The 14,137-nt window shown below is 58.1% G+C and overlaps 6 protein-coding genes across 6 annotated transcripts; 3 read left to right on the forward strand and 3 right to left on the reverse strand.

Moving 5' to 3' along the window:
- The first annotated feature begins 1 nt into the window (after position 1).
- Positions 2–471, forward strand: B0H64DRAFT_391840 (uncharacterized protein). The gene has a single exon (XM_062803500.1). It carries the CDS (start codon positions 51–53, stop codon positions 291–293), a length of 243 nt encoding a protein of 80 aa, XP_062660803.1. The 5' UTR covers positions 2–50; the 3' UTR covers positions 294–471.
- Positions 2–3,502, reverse strand: B0H64DRAFT_391842 (uncharacterized protein). Its single transcript, XM_062803501.1, has 7 exons — positions 2,995–3,502; positions 2,089–2,902; positions 1,907–2,030; positions 1,786–1,852; positions 1,675–1,720; positions 1,181–1,607; positions 2–1,071 (listed from the first exon to the last, which is right to left on the reverse strand). The coding sequence occupies exons 1-7, from the start codon at positions 3,184–3,186 to the stop codon at positions 300–302; spliced, it is 2,442 nt and encodes an 813-aa protein (XP_062660802.1). The 5' UTR covers positions 3,187–3,502; the 3' UTR covers positions 2–299.
- Positions 3,503–4,089: 587 nt separating this feature from the next.
- Positions 4,090–5,110, reverse strand: B0H64DRAFT_440765 (phosphatidylethanolamine-binding protein; the record flags this gene model as incomplete). Its single annotated transcript, XM_062806505.1, has 4 exons — positions 4,090–4,124; positions 4,202–4,813; positions 4,912–4,940; positions 4,995–5,110. The coding sequence occupies 4 exons, from the start codon at positions 5,108–5,110 to the stop codon at positions 4,090–4,092; spliced, it is 792 nt and encodes a 263-aa protein (XP_062660804.1).
- A 3,360-nt stretch (positions 5,111–8,470) lies between these two features.
- On the forward strand, positions 8,471–9,743 carry B0H64DRAFT_391853 (erythromycin esterase). Its single transcript, XM_062803502.1, has 2 exons — positions 8,471–8,790; positions 8,855–9,743. Exons 1-2 carry the CDS (start codon positions 8,529–8,531, stop codon positions 9,487–9,489), a joined length of 897 nt encoding a protein of 298 aa, XP_062660805.1. The 5' UTR covers positions 8,471–8,528; the 3' UTR covers positions 9,490–9,743.
- B0H64DRAFT_473427 (Conidiation protein 6-domain-containing protein) lies at positions 9,724–10,553 on the forward strand. Its single transcript, XM_062807995.1, has 2 exons — positions 9,724–10,160; positions 10,231–10,553. The coding sequence occupies exons 1-2, from the start codon at positions 9,826–9,828 to the stop codon at positions 10,331–10,333; spliced, it is 438 nt and encodes a 145-aa protein (XP_062660806.1). The 5' UTR covers positions 9,724–9,825; the 3' UTR covers positions 10,334–10,553.
- A 51-nt stretch (positions 10,554–10,604) lies between these two features.
- On the reverse strand, positions 10,605–13,578 carry B0H64DRAFT_457362 (uncharacterized protein; the record flags this gene model as incomplete). Its single annotated transcript, XM_062807372.1, has 3 exons — positions 10,605–11,482; positions 11,549–13,129; positions 13,209–13,578. 3 exons carry the CDS (start codon positions 13,576–13,578, stop codon positions 10,605–10,607), a joined length of 2,829 nt encoding a protein of 942 aa, XP_062660807.1.
- Positions 13,579–14,137: the final 559 nt, after the last annotated feature.

Genomic DNA, 14,137 nt, shown 5'->3' on the forward strand with positions numbered 1-14,137 from the left:
AGACCATTTGGCTGGTCAAGGCGTTTGATGAACGGACTGCCGAGGGCGGCATGGGTTTCAGATCTCTCCGAATAGCAATTTGTTTCTTGTGTACAACCAGTTCCAACAAGTTCTGCCCCGTATCCATAAGCATACTTTGGATCCTTGGTGTCCGACCCTCGGGGACAGGCCTAGAGGTGATACGGGGAAAAGAAGGCAAGAGAACACCGCCGCTAACATGTCGCAGACCGCAATCGCCCCAACTCCAACAACATCCGGTACGCACAGGTCCTGGTAAGCCCGACGCCACCTAGGCATCATCAACACAACACCATCTGGTCCGAACCCGTCCACTCCTCCTTCACCTCCTGCAACTGCCCCCCGCCCTCCTCCAGATCCTCCGCCTGCCTCCAGCCACTCGGCCCTTCACTATCCAAGAAACAGCCGCCCGCCCCGACCACCTCCCCCTCCTTCAGCATCCCCATCCCATCGGTATCCCACCGGAACGGCGTCACCTTCTCAAAGTCCCAATCCAGCTTCTCCAGCGGCGGGTGCGCCACCCGGCCCCCGTCACTACTACCATCCCCATCCTCCGACCCAACCCCCACCATCTTGGTCCCACCACCCGCACCGGTCCCCGAAACCCCCGCGATACTAGCCGGGTCCGTCCACGGCCGGCACAGCGCGAACAGCAACGAAAACGCCAGGTTCGACAGCGCCAGGCTCGCCGCGGGCCCAGCCCCCGCCGCGGGCGCGGTGAAGAGGTACTCGACCGGGTGGGGCTCGGCGTAGGCGGGCAGGTCGTCGGGGGCGGCATCGGGGTGGGGCGGCACCCAGTCCTCGACGCGGCGCATGCGGGCGGCGTGCGGGGGGGTGGCGGCCTCGGACGCCGACACCAGGCTGTCGTAGATGCCCGAGAGCCGCACGCGGAAGCGCAGCGCGACGGGGTCGGCGTTGCCGCAGTAGCCCAGCACGTCGATGCATTGTTGGGCTCGCTTCATGTCCTCGGCCCAGGCGGAGGGGGGGAAGTTGTGGAGTTGCTTTTGGGCGACCGAGTGCAGGATTACGACGCAGGCCGTGTGCGAGGCGAAGCTGGTGATGGGAGAGAGGTGTTAGGGCGTGATGGGGCTTGGATGGGTGGGTGGGTAAAAGGGGGTGTGGGGTGTGGGGTGGAACGGGGATGGAGACGGAAGGAACTTACATGACGATCCAGCAGCGCTTGAAGACGCCCTGCTCGCCGAGCAGCAGGCTAACGATGCGGGCGGTATCGCGGGCCGAGGTGATGCCCTGCTCGACCAGGCTCCTGAGGGTGGGTTCGCGGCCGGCCACGGCGAGGTCGCCGCCGGTGCGCTGCAGGCGGACGCAGTGGGCGGCGATGCGGCGGTACACCAGCATGAAGGCGCCGTGGTAGAGGAGGTGCAGGTGGTAGATGGACCAGCGCACCAGCGGCGGCCAGTCGGTCCGGTACAGGCTCTGCAGCTGCATCGCTTCGGGGAGCTGGCTGTGCCAGTCTTGGAGCTCGCGGATCGCCCCGTCCATGCCCAGCGTCGTGAGCTCCTGGACGGCGAGGTGGTTGCGCAGGATGCCGGCTTGGAGGAGCGATATCTTGGTCATCTCGGCTTGGACGACTGCAAGGCACACATGGTTAGACTACCAACGGTTGCAAGTTGCACGGCGAACGGAATGCCCACGTACGCTCACCCAGCTCCGCGCTGTAGCTGTCGTGATCCTGCTCGGCTATCTAGGGTAGGGTGATGGTGATTAGCAAGCCATGTTTCACTAGCAGCAGTGTCCTTGGTGGCATACCGGGAGGAGTTTCGCAAACTCGGAGTCGTCTGAACCGGAAATATACCCAAGGGTTGAGGAAAGCCAACTGGTAAAGGTTAATGGGGGGCTAAACCGCCACACTTGTGTTGCAAGGACACACCTAGCGAAGAATAGCAAGGCCCGCCAAGTCCTCCGGAAGTCGATCCACTCTTCTGACGAGATCATGGAGGGATGGCAGGCTCCAGTACTCTGGCTCTGTCTCTTGGACATGCTGAGACCAACCTCTGCGGGGTGCTGTCAGTCCTGCTGTTCGACAAGCCCCACAAGAAAGGGGCAACCTACCCACGTAAGCCAGGGCCACCGTCGCTTTGTCGATGATGTTATACATGGCAAACAGCGTGCAGACCTTGATGGTGTCGAGGGGTCGGTCCTCCATGACTTCGGAGAAGAAGCGGCGGCTGACATTGTGGAACGCCTCCCCCAGGCCCTTCTGGAAATCGCCGGCGTTGTACTGGATACCTACCGAGGCGAAAGCATACAGACAACATATGGCCAGTTTTTGGGAGGTGTCGGCCTTGCCGTCGATGCCAAACACGGCCCGGTAGTAGTCCAGCATTTGCTCCTGGGTGTAGATATGGAAGAGCTTTCCACACGAGCTGAAGAAGCTCTGGACGCCGGCCCATGTTGTTTTGGCGCTGGGGAGAGGCAGATCGAAGTGTAAGAGGGCGGCGAGGTCATCAGTGGCTGGCGACTGTGTTGCTCTTGGGGAGGGCGACGGATCGTCAGATAACGACGTGACTGCAATTCCGCTAGTTCCGGAGGCGGCGGGAGAAGTCGAGGCCTCTGGGGAGCGATCGGGAAAAGAAGACTCGGAAGATGTGTAGGAGGCTGCGACGGTTGCTTGTCTGGTGGATCGATCGTCCGTCTCGGTGCTGAGAAGCGGGGCAATGTACGAATCATTTGCTGAGGATCTGATGCGACGGAGATAGCGTTCGGCGTCGGTGTCGGACATTGACTGGAGGTCCTTTACCATCTTCTCCAGCTCCTCGAGGCGAGCCCTGAGAGCGGCCTGTCGCGACTGTCCGGCCTCGCCATCGTATCCACAAGGGGAAGATCTCGAAGTGCAAGCGCCACACCGAGGTCGCACGCCGTCACACTGGTGGGGGTGGATATGTTAACCAACTGGCTGGGCGCGTGGGGTTGGCGGGCTCCAGGAGTCCGGGTCCAACCGTCCGAAGCGGCTCTTACCTTTGCCTTGTTACGGCGGCATGTATGGCATGCTTGTGTCACTGCTTTCAGTCTCTTTGTGAGCCCCTTTGCGCTGAGCCAGCCCGAGCCGGTGGAGCCGGAGGAACTGGAGGAGCCAGAGGGGGCGCCGCTCCCAGACCTCGCGCCCCTGACCGGTGCTGGTTGAATGGATCGGTATGACGGTGGGCTCATGATAAATAAATAAGTAAAGAGGTTCACCGATGGCCGTCGAATGACACCTTGTGAACTAATAAGAAGTGTGTTTCGTTTCGTTGGGTTGTTTCTGCTCTCCACCCCTGGCGCGTCCCCGCAGACTGGTTCTCGAAGAATGAGTGGACGAGCGCACGAGCGCACGAGCGCAAGCAGCTGGTTTTGCACGAAGGGTCCAGGGAATTCAGGTAACACATGGCAAAAGGGATGGGAGCTCTCGCCCCTCTTAATTAGCGGGGGTGGCACAGGGCCGATCCCATGGGTTTGGGTGCCGGCCGGGGCGTGGGGGGCTTCTTTGGAGGACTCAGGGGGTGTTCAAGGGGGGCTCAGGCCTCAAGCCTCCTGGGCTGAGCTGCAGAAAAAGCAACCCAGAACGATTAGTGAACTGCATTCTCAAACCAAGATGGACGAGCCAGTCGTCCACCAGAATGGGACGGCAGACCTCCAAGGTTGCCTCCCGGTGCCGACGTCCACCAATGGCAGACAGTTCAACAAGCCGAGCTGCCGCACTCACCTGCTCTCCTCAGCTGGACTGGGCTAAAGCGGATGCTGGTGCATCCGGATTAGGCCGACGGGGATGGTTCCGGGGCCAAGGAGGGTTAACCGATAGCCCAAAAGCGGATACCGTGTGGAATGCATGTTTGATGGGATTCAGGATAGCGAGCTGTCTGTAACCCGTCGGATTTATGTGTGGACACGGCCCAAAAGGCAAGGGAGGACAGAACACCAGGGCTCGGATTTGGGATTTGGGTAGCAAACATGGGGCCCAGGCCTGATCTTGCAGCTGTGATCGGCGCCCCCCTGTCTCAATCCAAAGCCAAGACACCTATGGAAAAGGAAAAGGACAATACTCCGCAAGGACAATGGTTACGGAGACCCAACAACTCACTCCTCGTGCTTGGCGTAGATAAAGTTGGCCCCTGAACTCGGTCATCAGCACCACGTCCCAAGTATACAAAACGAGCAAACAAACAACCCCAGGACAGCAATAACTTACCAACAGGCGCGAGCCCATTCTCCCTCGCCCACTGCCTCACCCCTCTCGTCCCACCCTTCCCCGCATCACCACCACCACCACCATCCCCATCCCCATCCCCATCCCCATCACCCTCATCACCACCACCGCCACCATACCCCCACCTCTTCCTCCCCCCCGGCCTCGACAGCCGCAACCTCTCCGTCGTCCCATTACTCGGCACGAACGCCAGCAGCACGTACCGATGCAAGCCCGTACCCTTGGGCGGCGCCGGCGCCTTGTAGCGCACAATCTCGCGCAGGTGGGACAGCACGGGGGCGCAGGGGCCCGGCTCGCGCGGGTCGCACAGCGCCGGCTCCAGCACGCCGGCCGCGACCCAGTGGCAGAACTCGCCCCACGCGGGTGCATTCCGTGACGGCGCGTCCGGGTCGGTTAGGGTGATGGCGTAGGTGACTTTTTTGGAGGAGGAGGTGGTGGTGGTGGGGTTCTGGGAGGATGCGCGCATGTCGTGCAGCGCGATGGAGGGCTCGTCGCCGAGTTGGGAGGGCGGCAGGGTGTTGCCCAGCTCGGCGCGCTTGTGGTGTGAGGGCCAGGTGGCGTGCAGGCCGAGGGAGGGGAGGAAGTCGTCGATGACTGGGACGGTGAGTTAGTCTACACTGGGGCTTCCGGGTTGGGGTGTCGTCGTGTGTGTCTTTGGGAGCGGTGTGGCTCGAGGGGCTGGGCGTATGTACCAGTGGGTATGATCTCGGCCTTTTTCAGCCTGTTGCTGCGTTAATGGTTTGAGTCTGGGGCGTGTGAAGACACTCAAACGCACTTATCACGGACCATCTCGGCGGCCTGTGGCAACGGTTCAGGCCCCGCCACCTCTTCGCTCAGAACATGCTGCTGGTGATGCTCTTGCGTGTCTCCGAGGGAGAACCAACCCAACATTACGAACAAGGGGGAAAGTCGGACCATTGCCTAGGAGAGAGTCGGTAGGTTTCAGGGGTTTTTGAGTTTTGTTGGTGAATAAACCGTTTCACTCCTCCACTGCACTGTCGATTTCTCCTCCGCTACTGCTATCCAGGTAGCTATCCAGGTATAGCTATGGTTATTGGTTCCATGATGTCATGAGTGACATCAAATCGCCCCCTTGTGTTCCTGAGTTCGGGGAAGCCAATCAAATTAATACTTTGCTCTGGCCTGTACATACTAGAGCACGGCAGACCAACTTCAGGTTGTTTGGCTGTCTGGGGATTTTAAAGCTTTATATTAGCAATAGCCATGGACGACTCTATGGCCCACTCCGAGGCAGATCAAACAGTTATTGCAGCTGCCTGCCGCAACCGCCTGAGAAGGATCTTGGCTCCCTCGCTCCTTTGGGTTATCGCGTGGGGAACGAACGGGTCTGGGTTTGGGTTTGTGGAGACCTCGGTCTTTTGAGACCGAGGTCGCGTTGCATTGCAGTGGAACCGGACTCAGAAAGACAGCGTGTGGGTGGTTGCGCGGAATGGATTTTCATGGTGGCATTGATCCAAGACTCCAAGAGTCCAAATCCATAGTCGGTGGCACAGCACCACAGGAAGCTTCATCCAACATTGCCTGACTGCCGAGTGCCGATGTGGGAATTAAATAGCCAACCGGGTGTCTTGCCGTCCTAGTTGCCTTCAATATTCAAACGCTCTATTCGTATTACGTAGGATATATCCCTTCCTCTACTCCATAAGTGGGTTGCAGCCAGCCTGGCGAAAACTCGCCGTATCAAGGCTACCTACCTTGATCCTCAGTCTTCCTCGTCTAGGAGCAATGTTAATAGCATGGCAAGTTATAATACGGGCGTGCATTGGTAGGTACCTTGGCCAACCCCTTACTTCCGTGTCTTGCGATGTCGAGCAGGCGTCTCAGGTCTAGGTGCCTGGATTAGCACCCGTAGATGATGGAGACGGTGGAGACTATGGAGACGATGGAGACGATGGAGACGATGGAGACAACAAGCCACCATCGCGGCGCTGAACGTTGATTGAGAATTCGTTGCCTTGTCAGTGCCTCCACCAAAAGTTTAGGGATTAGGCTTAAGGAAGACACTGATAGTCAAAGCTGAGACACAATACCGTAGCTAGGTGGATCCGTTGACCTGCTGCCTCTGACCAAGTTGTCTTCGGGCTCTTCACTCTAGACCAACAACTTACAAGATCCTTCTGGTCTAACGATCGTGCAGACTCAACGGCGGCGCAGCTCCGCCATGCGAAGCCGGGTCACCTCCTTGTGTCTCAAACAAGGTCGGTGCCTGTACAGCACCGAGACCAAGGCGTCGGGCTCCCCGTAACAGGACGATGACACTAGAAGCTTGTCGCTGCCTTACATCGGATGGGCCGTGATAGGTTTCCCAAATAGGTAACTTGAAGCACGACACCAAGGCATGCAACAAAGGTGCCACGCCTTGAAGCCTGCAAGCCAGTTCCTAGGCTCACAACAACTTGTTTCGGACCGCTGTCCTGGCCATCGCATCACTACGTGGTTCCATCTCGGGACCCAACGAGGTGACCATGGAGGCAGCTCAAGCTCATTTAGAACAATGCCGGGTTCACATCTCTATAAAGTCGGCGAACCTCTCCACGTTCTGAAGGGGAAGAAAGCCATCAACAGTCACAACTTCTCAACTCAGCCTTCAAACTCACTCCAACATCCACATTCAAACTCAAACAACTACCTACTCTCTATTACTTTCGGTATACCAAACCACACTCGCCAACATGCCTGCCACCACCTGCCCCACGTGCCGTCGTTCGGCCACCGCCAGCCGGACCTACACCGTCAACGCCAACTGCCAGCACTGCCACGGCACCGGTAAGATGTGCCGGGTCTGCCACAAGTCCAAGACCTACTGCACCTGCAACGCCAGAACCATGGCCGGTCACCTTTACAACAACCGCCTGCAGATGTGCGGTTCCTGCCAGGGCACCGGCAAGGCCCGCGTCTCGGAGAGGTGCAACAACCCGTACAACCACAAGTAGATGTCCACCATGGCATTTAATTACTGCATGGTTGCATCTGGGGGGTTTCTGGCGTTCGGGGTTTGTTTGAGGGGGTGATATCCGCGGGTGTTTGGGCAGGGAAGGGGACAGCCGAGTACAAGGCCTGGCGCCTGTTGGGTTGTGAGGAGGCGGGATAGGGTAGAGGGGTCCTAGACAGCGCGGTGCGCTTAGAGTAGGATTATAAGCATAATAAACGCAGGACGTTTCTATGTCAGTATCAGGCAGCCACTGTTGTTGATTCCCGATGTGCTTCCAGTATCCCCTGGAGTATTAAAATTAACCCTTACCGCCAGAAGCAAAGCGTGTTGTGGTTGCCCTCACGGCTCGGTGCCTCTGACAAAGCCGGTCAGTAAAACCTGCCAATGGGGACCATGGGAGTGAATCGAGATGCTGTGCCGTGGGAGGTTGGTCACCCCGCATATCAGTTTGCCGCCCTGACGTCAAACCATCCAATATTTCCTGTCGCGGGTGACCGCTTTCGTCATGGATCTAACTACTAGACGCGCTGTAACCCACGAATCCCTTGGACGCGTCTAACACGTACAGAATTATTCAAGGCCATGAATATTCCAAAAGGGACCGTCGTGAACCCCATCGTCACACTCGGCCGAGCATCGCGACTCGCCCCTATTTCTGCATTAGTCCGATTTCTCTCACCAACTTCAAGGCCAACCAGCTTACACCCACAGAATCGACACCAACATCAACAACAACAACAACACAAACAACAAACCATCCACACGGCGACCACCACCCCAAAACAAACCCCCTTCCACCACCCCAAAATCAAAATGACCACCATCCAAGACGACCCGGCCCTCCCCCTCCTCCGCGCCAACCTCACCCCCATCCCGCCCCTCACCGAATCCACCACCACCCTCACCGACTTCATCACCCGCCTCTGCACCACCCCCCCCTCCTCCTCAGAAGCAGAAGAACCCAAGATCATCCTCCTCGGCGACGCCTCGCACGGCACCTCCGAATTCTACGCCGCCCGCGCCGAGCTCACCAAACACCTCATCACCCAGCACGGCTTCAACATCGTGGCCGTCGAAGCCGACTGGCCCGACGCCGAGGCCGTCGACCGGTACGTGCGGCAGCGGCCCGGGCACGCGGCGCGCGTGAGACCGGCGGGGAACAAGGGGGGGCCGGACGCGGAGGGCCGCGAGCCGGCGTTCCTGCGCTTTCCGACCTGGATGTGGCGGAATCAGGAGGTGCAGCGGTTTACGGAGTGGTTGAGAGCGTGGAATGTTGGGGGGGGAGAGGGTGAGAGGAAGGAGGGGGCCGAGGCGGTGGGGTTTTATGGGTTGGATTTGTATTCGTTGGGGGCGTCGATGCGGGCGGTGGTGGAGTATCTGCAGGGGGTGGATCCGGAGATGGCTAAGGTGGCGGGGGAGAGGTATGCGCGGATGATGATGTGGGCGGAGGAGCCGCATGAGTATGGGCTGGAGGCGCTGGCGAGTGGGTTTAAGGGGTGTGAGAAGGATGTGGTGAGGGTGTTGAGGGATTTGTTGGCGAAGAGGTTGGAGTATGCGGCGTGGGGGGCCGATGGGGAGGAGTTTCATAGCGGAGAGCAGAATGCGAGACTGGTGAAGGGTGAGTTGGATTTACTTACTTGCGAGAGCTAGGCAGGGGAGGCACTGCTGCTGATAGCGCGTAGACGCCGAACAGTACTACAAGGCCATGTACTACGGCCGCGACGAGTCCTGGAACCTGCGGGACAGGCACATGTTTGAGACGCTCGTTCGTGTGCTGAAGCATCGCGGCAAGAAGGGGCCGGCTAAAGCCGTCGTCTGGGCACACAACAGCCACATCGGCGATGCCCGCGCAACGAGCATGGGCTGGTCTCGAGAAGAGCTCAACATTGGGCAGCTGTGCAAGGAGACGTTTGGCAAGCAGGCGCTCAGTATCGGCTGCTCCGGTAACACGGGCACAGTTGCGGCCGCTCGGCGCTGGGACGGCGACATGTCGGTGATGCAAGTGCGGCCTGGCCTAGCTAACAGCTATGAGGAGTTGATGCACGCCTCGGGGGTCAAGAGCTTTGTCCTCGACCTCCGCGAAGGGCACTGCGACGAGAAGCTGCGGAAGGCGCTCATGAGAAAGCGGCTAGAGCGCTTCATCGGCGTCATCTACGCACCACACACGGAACGTCAGTCACATTATTCGTCGGCGGTGCTACCGGAGCAATTTGACGGTTTTATTTGGTTCGACGAGACGCGGCATGTGGGCGCCCTCGAGGTCCATCAGCCCCATGTGGCTCTGGAATATGACGAGACGTGGCCGTTTGGGCTGTAGTCGTGGCTTGAGGTAGGTGAGTCTGAAGGGGAGATTGTATGATACTGTATTCTATGTGTTCTACTACTAGACTGCCGTAATCTGGAAACACAAGGTCAGGGGTAGCTGGATTTGACAGTCCAGAACGGTGCAAGAGATCGACGAAAGAAATTGCGCATTCTATACGTCATAGTCCGAGTGCGTCCTGGGAATGACCCTTCAGCCAGGTAGACGACGTGTCAGTCCATATAATATCCCATCTAGATTTCTCATTTGAGTAACTGTCTTCGCTTATCTTTGGCTTTGCCAGCCAACCTCACCTCTATTTCTTTCTCCCCACCAGTGACACTTTCCACCATGGCAGACCCAAAAAACCGCGAGCGAGGCCTCAAAGCCGCTCTTCATAACCCCCGTGTCTCACAAGAAGCCAAGGAACATGACCGTGACCTCCTAGCCAGCGAGTTCGGCGAATCCGTGGAGGAGCCGGAGGCGGCACTACCCAAACGTCGCTCGTCGTCCGGCCACAAGAGTTCGTCAACAGGCCCGCACTCACACTCGAGCGGAAGTCAAGCTCAACAACCCCCTTCGCCGGGCGTCGAGAAGGGCCAACACGCTGGAAGAAAGGCGAGAAGGGCATCGGTTGGCGAAACCGGGGGTTTACACATGGCCGAGGAGAAGGATAGGGGTAATGTGTAAGTGACATCTTTGAGTGTGTATCAGTAAGCCCCGGCCAAACAAGCACTGACGGGCGACTATTCAAAGAATTCGCGGACTCAAGGCTGCACTGAAGAATCCCAATGTGTCGGAGCAGGCCAAAGAGGCGGACCGCAAGAAGTTGAGGGACTTGGGAGAGCCGGCCGAATAATTGTATCGCAGTGAGACATGACCGTTGTTTTCAGTATGCGGAAATCAAAGATTGGACCTAGGTGTCGATTCATATCATTCATATACATACCTCCTAGGACTTACCTGTTTACTATTCAACGACTACCTCGGCCCTTGAAGTCCTCTACTTAAGGAATTGCTTGCTTAACCACCAACTTAGCATTAATTATGCAACAGAAGCAACAAACGGGTTTACAACACAACGGAAGCTCGTATCGCAGTGTTTTCTCACGTTTCCTCCGCCACCACGACTAGCGAATCGGCCGATAATGCCCATCAAACTCCAAGCGGCCGCCCGTCACATTGGAGAGGTCCAACCCGGTGTTGTACTCCTTATTCACATCGACCCGCCACGTCACAAACGGCCCGACGAGCGCGTAGCCCGACTCCTCGCGCCCCTGCCCGATGGTGCTCGCCAACTCGACCTCCTTGGTCTCGAGGTGGCACTTGAACGCGGTCAGGATCTGGGCCTTGTGCTTGAACTCGTGCTTCTTCTTGACCTCGTCGACCAGCGTCTCCATCCCCGCGTGCGTCAGGGTCAGGTGCAGCTTGTTGGACGGCGACACCTTCGCGCCGTCCAGGTAGCACCGCGCCCGCAGGAGCCGGACGTTCGCCATGCCGTCGAACGCCTTGCCCGGGACGACCTCGACGAAGAAGGTGCAGCTGTTCTTGCCGCTGTCGCGGATTACCTCGATGTGCTGCGTCGGGTCCAGATCGACTGTGCGCTTGTGGAAGTCCCCCCGCGCGGGTCCCAGCTTGTCCAAGTAATACTTCTGGTAGGCTTCCGAGAGGCTCTTGTGCGCCTCCGAGAGGAGGGTCGAGTCGAAGCGGGAGAAGGGCGGGTCGTCGCCCAGCACGTCGCCGATGATGTTGTCGTCGTTCAACGCCGCGTAGTTGTACGCCCGCTGCGCCTTGTACAGCCAGTACTCCGTCGTGCGGATGGCTTTGAGGTAGAGTTTCTGCATATACACCACGATGGCCGGGTGGTGGACGTCGATGGTAGCGACGTTGGCGCGCTGGAGCCGGTCACGCTGTTGCTGGAGCGACTGAGACTCGGTCCTGTACCGCACCAAGGTCGACGCTAGGGCGTTATATCTCATGATGTCGTGGCTCCGCTGGACAACGAGGGCTTGGACGACAGGTCAGGTTAGTCGTGATATCTTTATTTGGGGCCACGGGTAAAGGGCCGGCTTACTGATGTAGAACTTGAACAGAGTCTTGACCCTTCTCACTGTCTCTACGCTCAGCGAGTTGTTGACGTCTTCCATCAGGTCAGACAACTCCTTCTCCTGGACCAGGAGCTTGGAAGCGTCCCGATCCTCGTCGTGTACCTTTCCATTGGAAAGCATCTTGTAGCCCTCCTTGAGGCTCTTGATGGAGCCGGTGATGTTGCTGACCCTTCGGACCAGGTACTGCCGCTCCACTGCAGTTCCGTCGTCCTTGATGATCTTGGTCGCCATGTGATGGACCAAGTTGACACCCTGGAGTACCGCCATCGGCCACTTGGCCACAAACAGGAGCTGTGTTCCCGCGTTGACCAGTTCCTCGAAGGGGAAAGGGATGGCCTTTTCCAACTCTCGTTTGACCTGGTTTGCGGCTTCCGTGAGGCTGGTTCTGGCCCTGGAGAGGGGATAATCAAACTGCGCAATGTTCGCCGCCGTCTTGTTGAGCTCGCCCACGATATCACGGTGCATGTTGACGTTGTGGGCAATCGCAGCGTTGGTGGCGCGTCTGCTGGCTTCGATGTGCTCCTTGTTCTCCACCGCCTTGTCCACGGCCTCCTTGTATCCCTTGAACCGGAGCTCAGTTTCGCGGAGGTAGGTGAGGCTCGACTTGAGGTTCTCCTCGTAGGAGCCGAATGACCCCAGTGGCACGCTGTTGTACGAGTCATTAAACGCATCCAAGCCCGTTTCCATCTGGGCGTAGAGTCCGACGGCCTCGTTCCGGGTCGTAATGAGCTGCGAGAGCGACGCAGGGAGATCGTCGGTCCCCGTGTCGCTAACCGGGATACTGAGAGTCGCGTTTCCAATCTTGTAGGCGGCAACGAGGTTAGACTTGCTCAGGTCAGTCGGGCGATGGGCATCATCGAGGAATTCCAACCGATCTAGGAGGTTCTCTAACGTCGCTCTCGCTTCACCCCATGCCAAAAGCGATGCTTTGCCCTTGCCATCAGACCCAGGCCGGGGCGTACCGGCGTAGTATCGAGCCTTGGCCCTCTCGAGCACCATGTTGCACTGTGTGGGATGGGCAAAGCACATGCTCAGCTCCCACGGCGCCTTGGGGTTGCTGACAAGGGTGACAGCAGCGTTGCCGTCTGCTCCCGGTTTGCCATTGTCACTCTGATTCTCAAGCCCGACACCCCGGGTGCCCCCCTTTACGCCGATGCTTTGGGTGACCCGAGACTCCATGTGGACCTCGATGCTGGCAAAGACGGTGACGAGCTCGATCAGGGCCTGCAAGAAGTCTTTCTTGTCAATCTTTGGATACCTTTTCAAGGTCTTGAGGGCCTCGGGGACTCCAGTGATGGCTTGAACCTCCTTAGGCTCGCAACGGCGTGTCAACTGCGTGAGGAGGTCTGCTGAGCCGGCTGGGTACGCTTCAGGCTTCTGGTGGACGCCGGAGATGAGCTTCCTTGCTAGTTTGAGGGGACTGCTGACGAAGCTGCCAAAGGCAACGGAAACATGGCCCCCAGTACCACCGTTGCCGCCAGCAGGCGGAGAGGCGGGAGTCACCTTGTCGGGGTTCAAGACCTGGTCGTGGGCATGGCCACCGTACACTTTAAAGAAAGCGGCTTTTATCAATTGCCGCTCGTGACAATCCAAAGGTACCAGGTATGGATTTCAGCTGGGACTTACCGTCAATGTTGAACGTGTCAACATATCGCTGGTCTAGCCGCTGGATGAAGCAAGAAACCTGGCCTCCGCTGAGCGCATTGGCGGCAGCCTCCGTGCCTTTGGCGCCGCCGAGGTCAATCTTGAGCAGCTCTCTGCCTTCGGGCACGGTAGCGCTGAGACTCCTGACGAACGAGCCAAGGCTGGCTTTTGATTCGGGGTCGTCACTCTTGTTCTCGAGCACCAGGTCGCGGTCGAGATGGAAATCCTCAGCGTAGATGTCTGTTGACCGTGGTAGATCTGGCATCGAGAACGAAGTTTCGGCGGAGAGAATAAGCTTCGGGTCATGCTGAGGGATGAGCATTCGGTCAGGGTTGGGCGGGAGTTCGGCCATGGCGAGACAGTTCTGGTGATACCTGCTGGTGGGTTGGGTTGGTGACTTGCCCTGTTGAAGTGACTAGAGGTAGGGTTGAACAGCTCGCCTGGCAGGACAGGTTGGCAGTAGCGGCACAACTGGAGAAAGAACCACCGTGAGAACCTAGGTACTGGAAGAGACCAGTCCGCCAAAATGCTGCTTGCTGCCCGAGGGATGATGGCCTCTGGGTGCCAAGGGGCACATCAGGAGACAGGCTTCTCGAGAAACGGACAGATCAACTTCCCTTGCCCAACAGCGTCGCGATGCATAACGTCACTTGAAGGGTGAGATATCTAGCCGGTCTAGGATTGACTGTATATGTCTTTATACGTGTACCTACTTATTGGGGTGGCTACATGTGTAGGTCTCAAGCCCAACTCCTCCACCCCCCCTTCTTGGGTCGGACCCGCTCATCCCAAGTTGTAGGACTTTGAGACGACGAACACTCAAAGAAAGGGCACAATAATGACGTGAGCTTGACCGCGCTCATGCCTTCTTAGTACAGCACCCATCAGGAGCAGGAAATCTTCACGTTTCG

This window comes from Chaetomium fimeti (assembly GCF_033439085.1).
Source record: "Chaetomium fimeti strain CBS 168.71 chromosome Unknown B0H64scaffold_3, whole genome shotgun sequence".
NCBI lineage: Eukaryota > Fungi > Ascomycota > Sordariomycetes > Sordariales > Chaetomiaceae > Chaetomium > Chaetomium fimeti.

Excerpts from the sequence above, each read along its gene's own strand:
- B0H64DRAFT_391840 (XM_062803500.1), top strand. The coding sequence starts at position 51 with ATGGGTTTCAGATCTCTCCGAATAGCAATTTGTTTCTTGTGTACAACC.
- B0H64DRAFT_391842 (XM_062803501.1), bottom strand. The coding sequence starts at position 3,186 with ATGAGCCCACCGTCATACCGATCCATTCAACCAGCACCGGTCAGGGGC. Across the intron at positions 1,853-1,906 it reads GCCTTGCTATTCTTCGCTAG|TTGGCTTTCCTCAACCCTTG; the intron begins GTGTGTCCTTGC and ends AACCTTTACCAG. Across the intron at positions 1,721-1,785 it reads AGTTTGCGAAACTCCTCCCG|ATAGCCGAGCAGGATCACGA; the intron begins GTATGCCACCAA and ends ACCCTACCCTAG.
- B0H64DRAFT_391853 (XM_062803502.1), top strand. The coding sequence starts at position 8,529 with ATGCGGGCGGTGGTGGAGTATCTGCAGGGGGTGGATCCGGAGATGGCT. Across the intron at positions 8,791-8,854 it reads GAATGCGAGACTGGTGAAGG|ACGCCGAACAGTACTACAAG; the intron begins GTGAGTTGGATT and ends GATAGCGCGTAG.
- B0H64DRAFT_473427 (XM_062807995.1), top strand. The coding sequence starts at position 9,826 with ATGGCAGACCCAAAAAACCGCGAGCGAGGCCTCAAAGCCGCTCTTCAT. Across the intron at positions 10,161-10,230 it reads GAGAAGGATAGGGGTAATGT|AATTCGCGGACTCAAGGCTG; the intron begins GTAAGTGACATC and ends GACTATTCAAAG.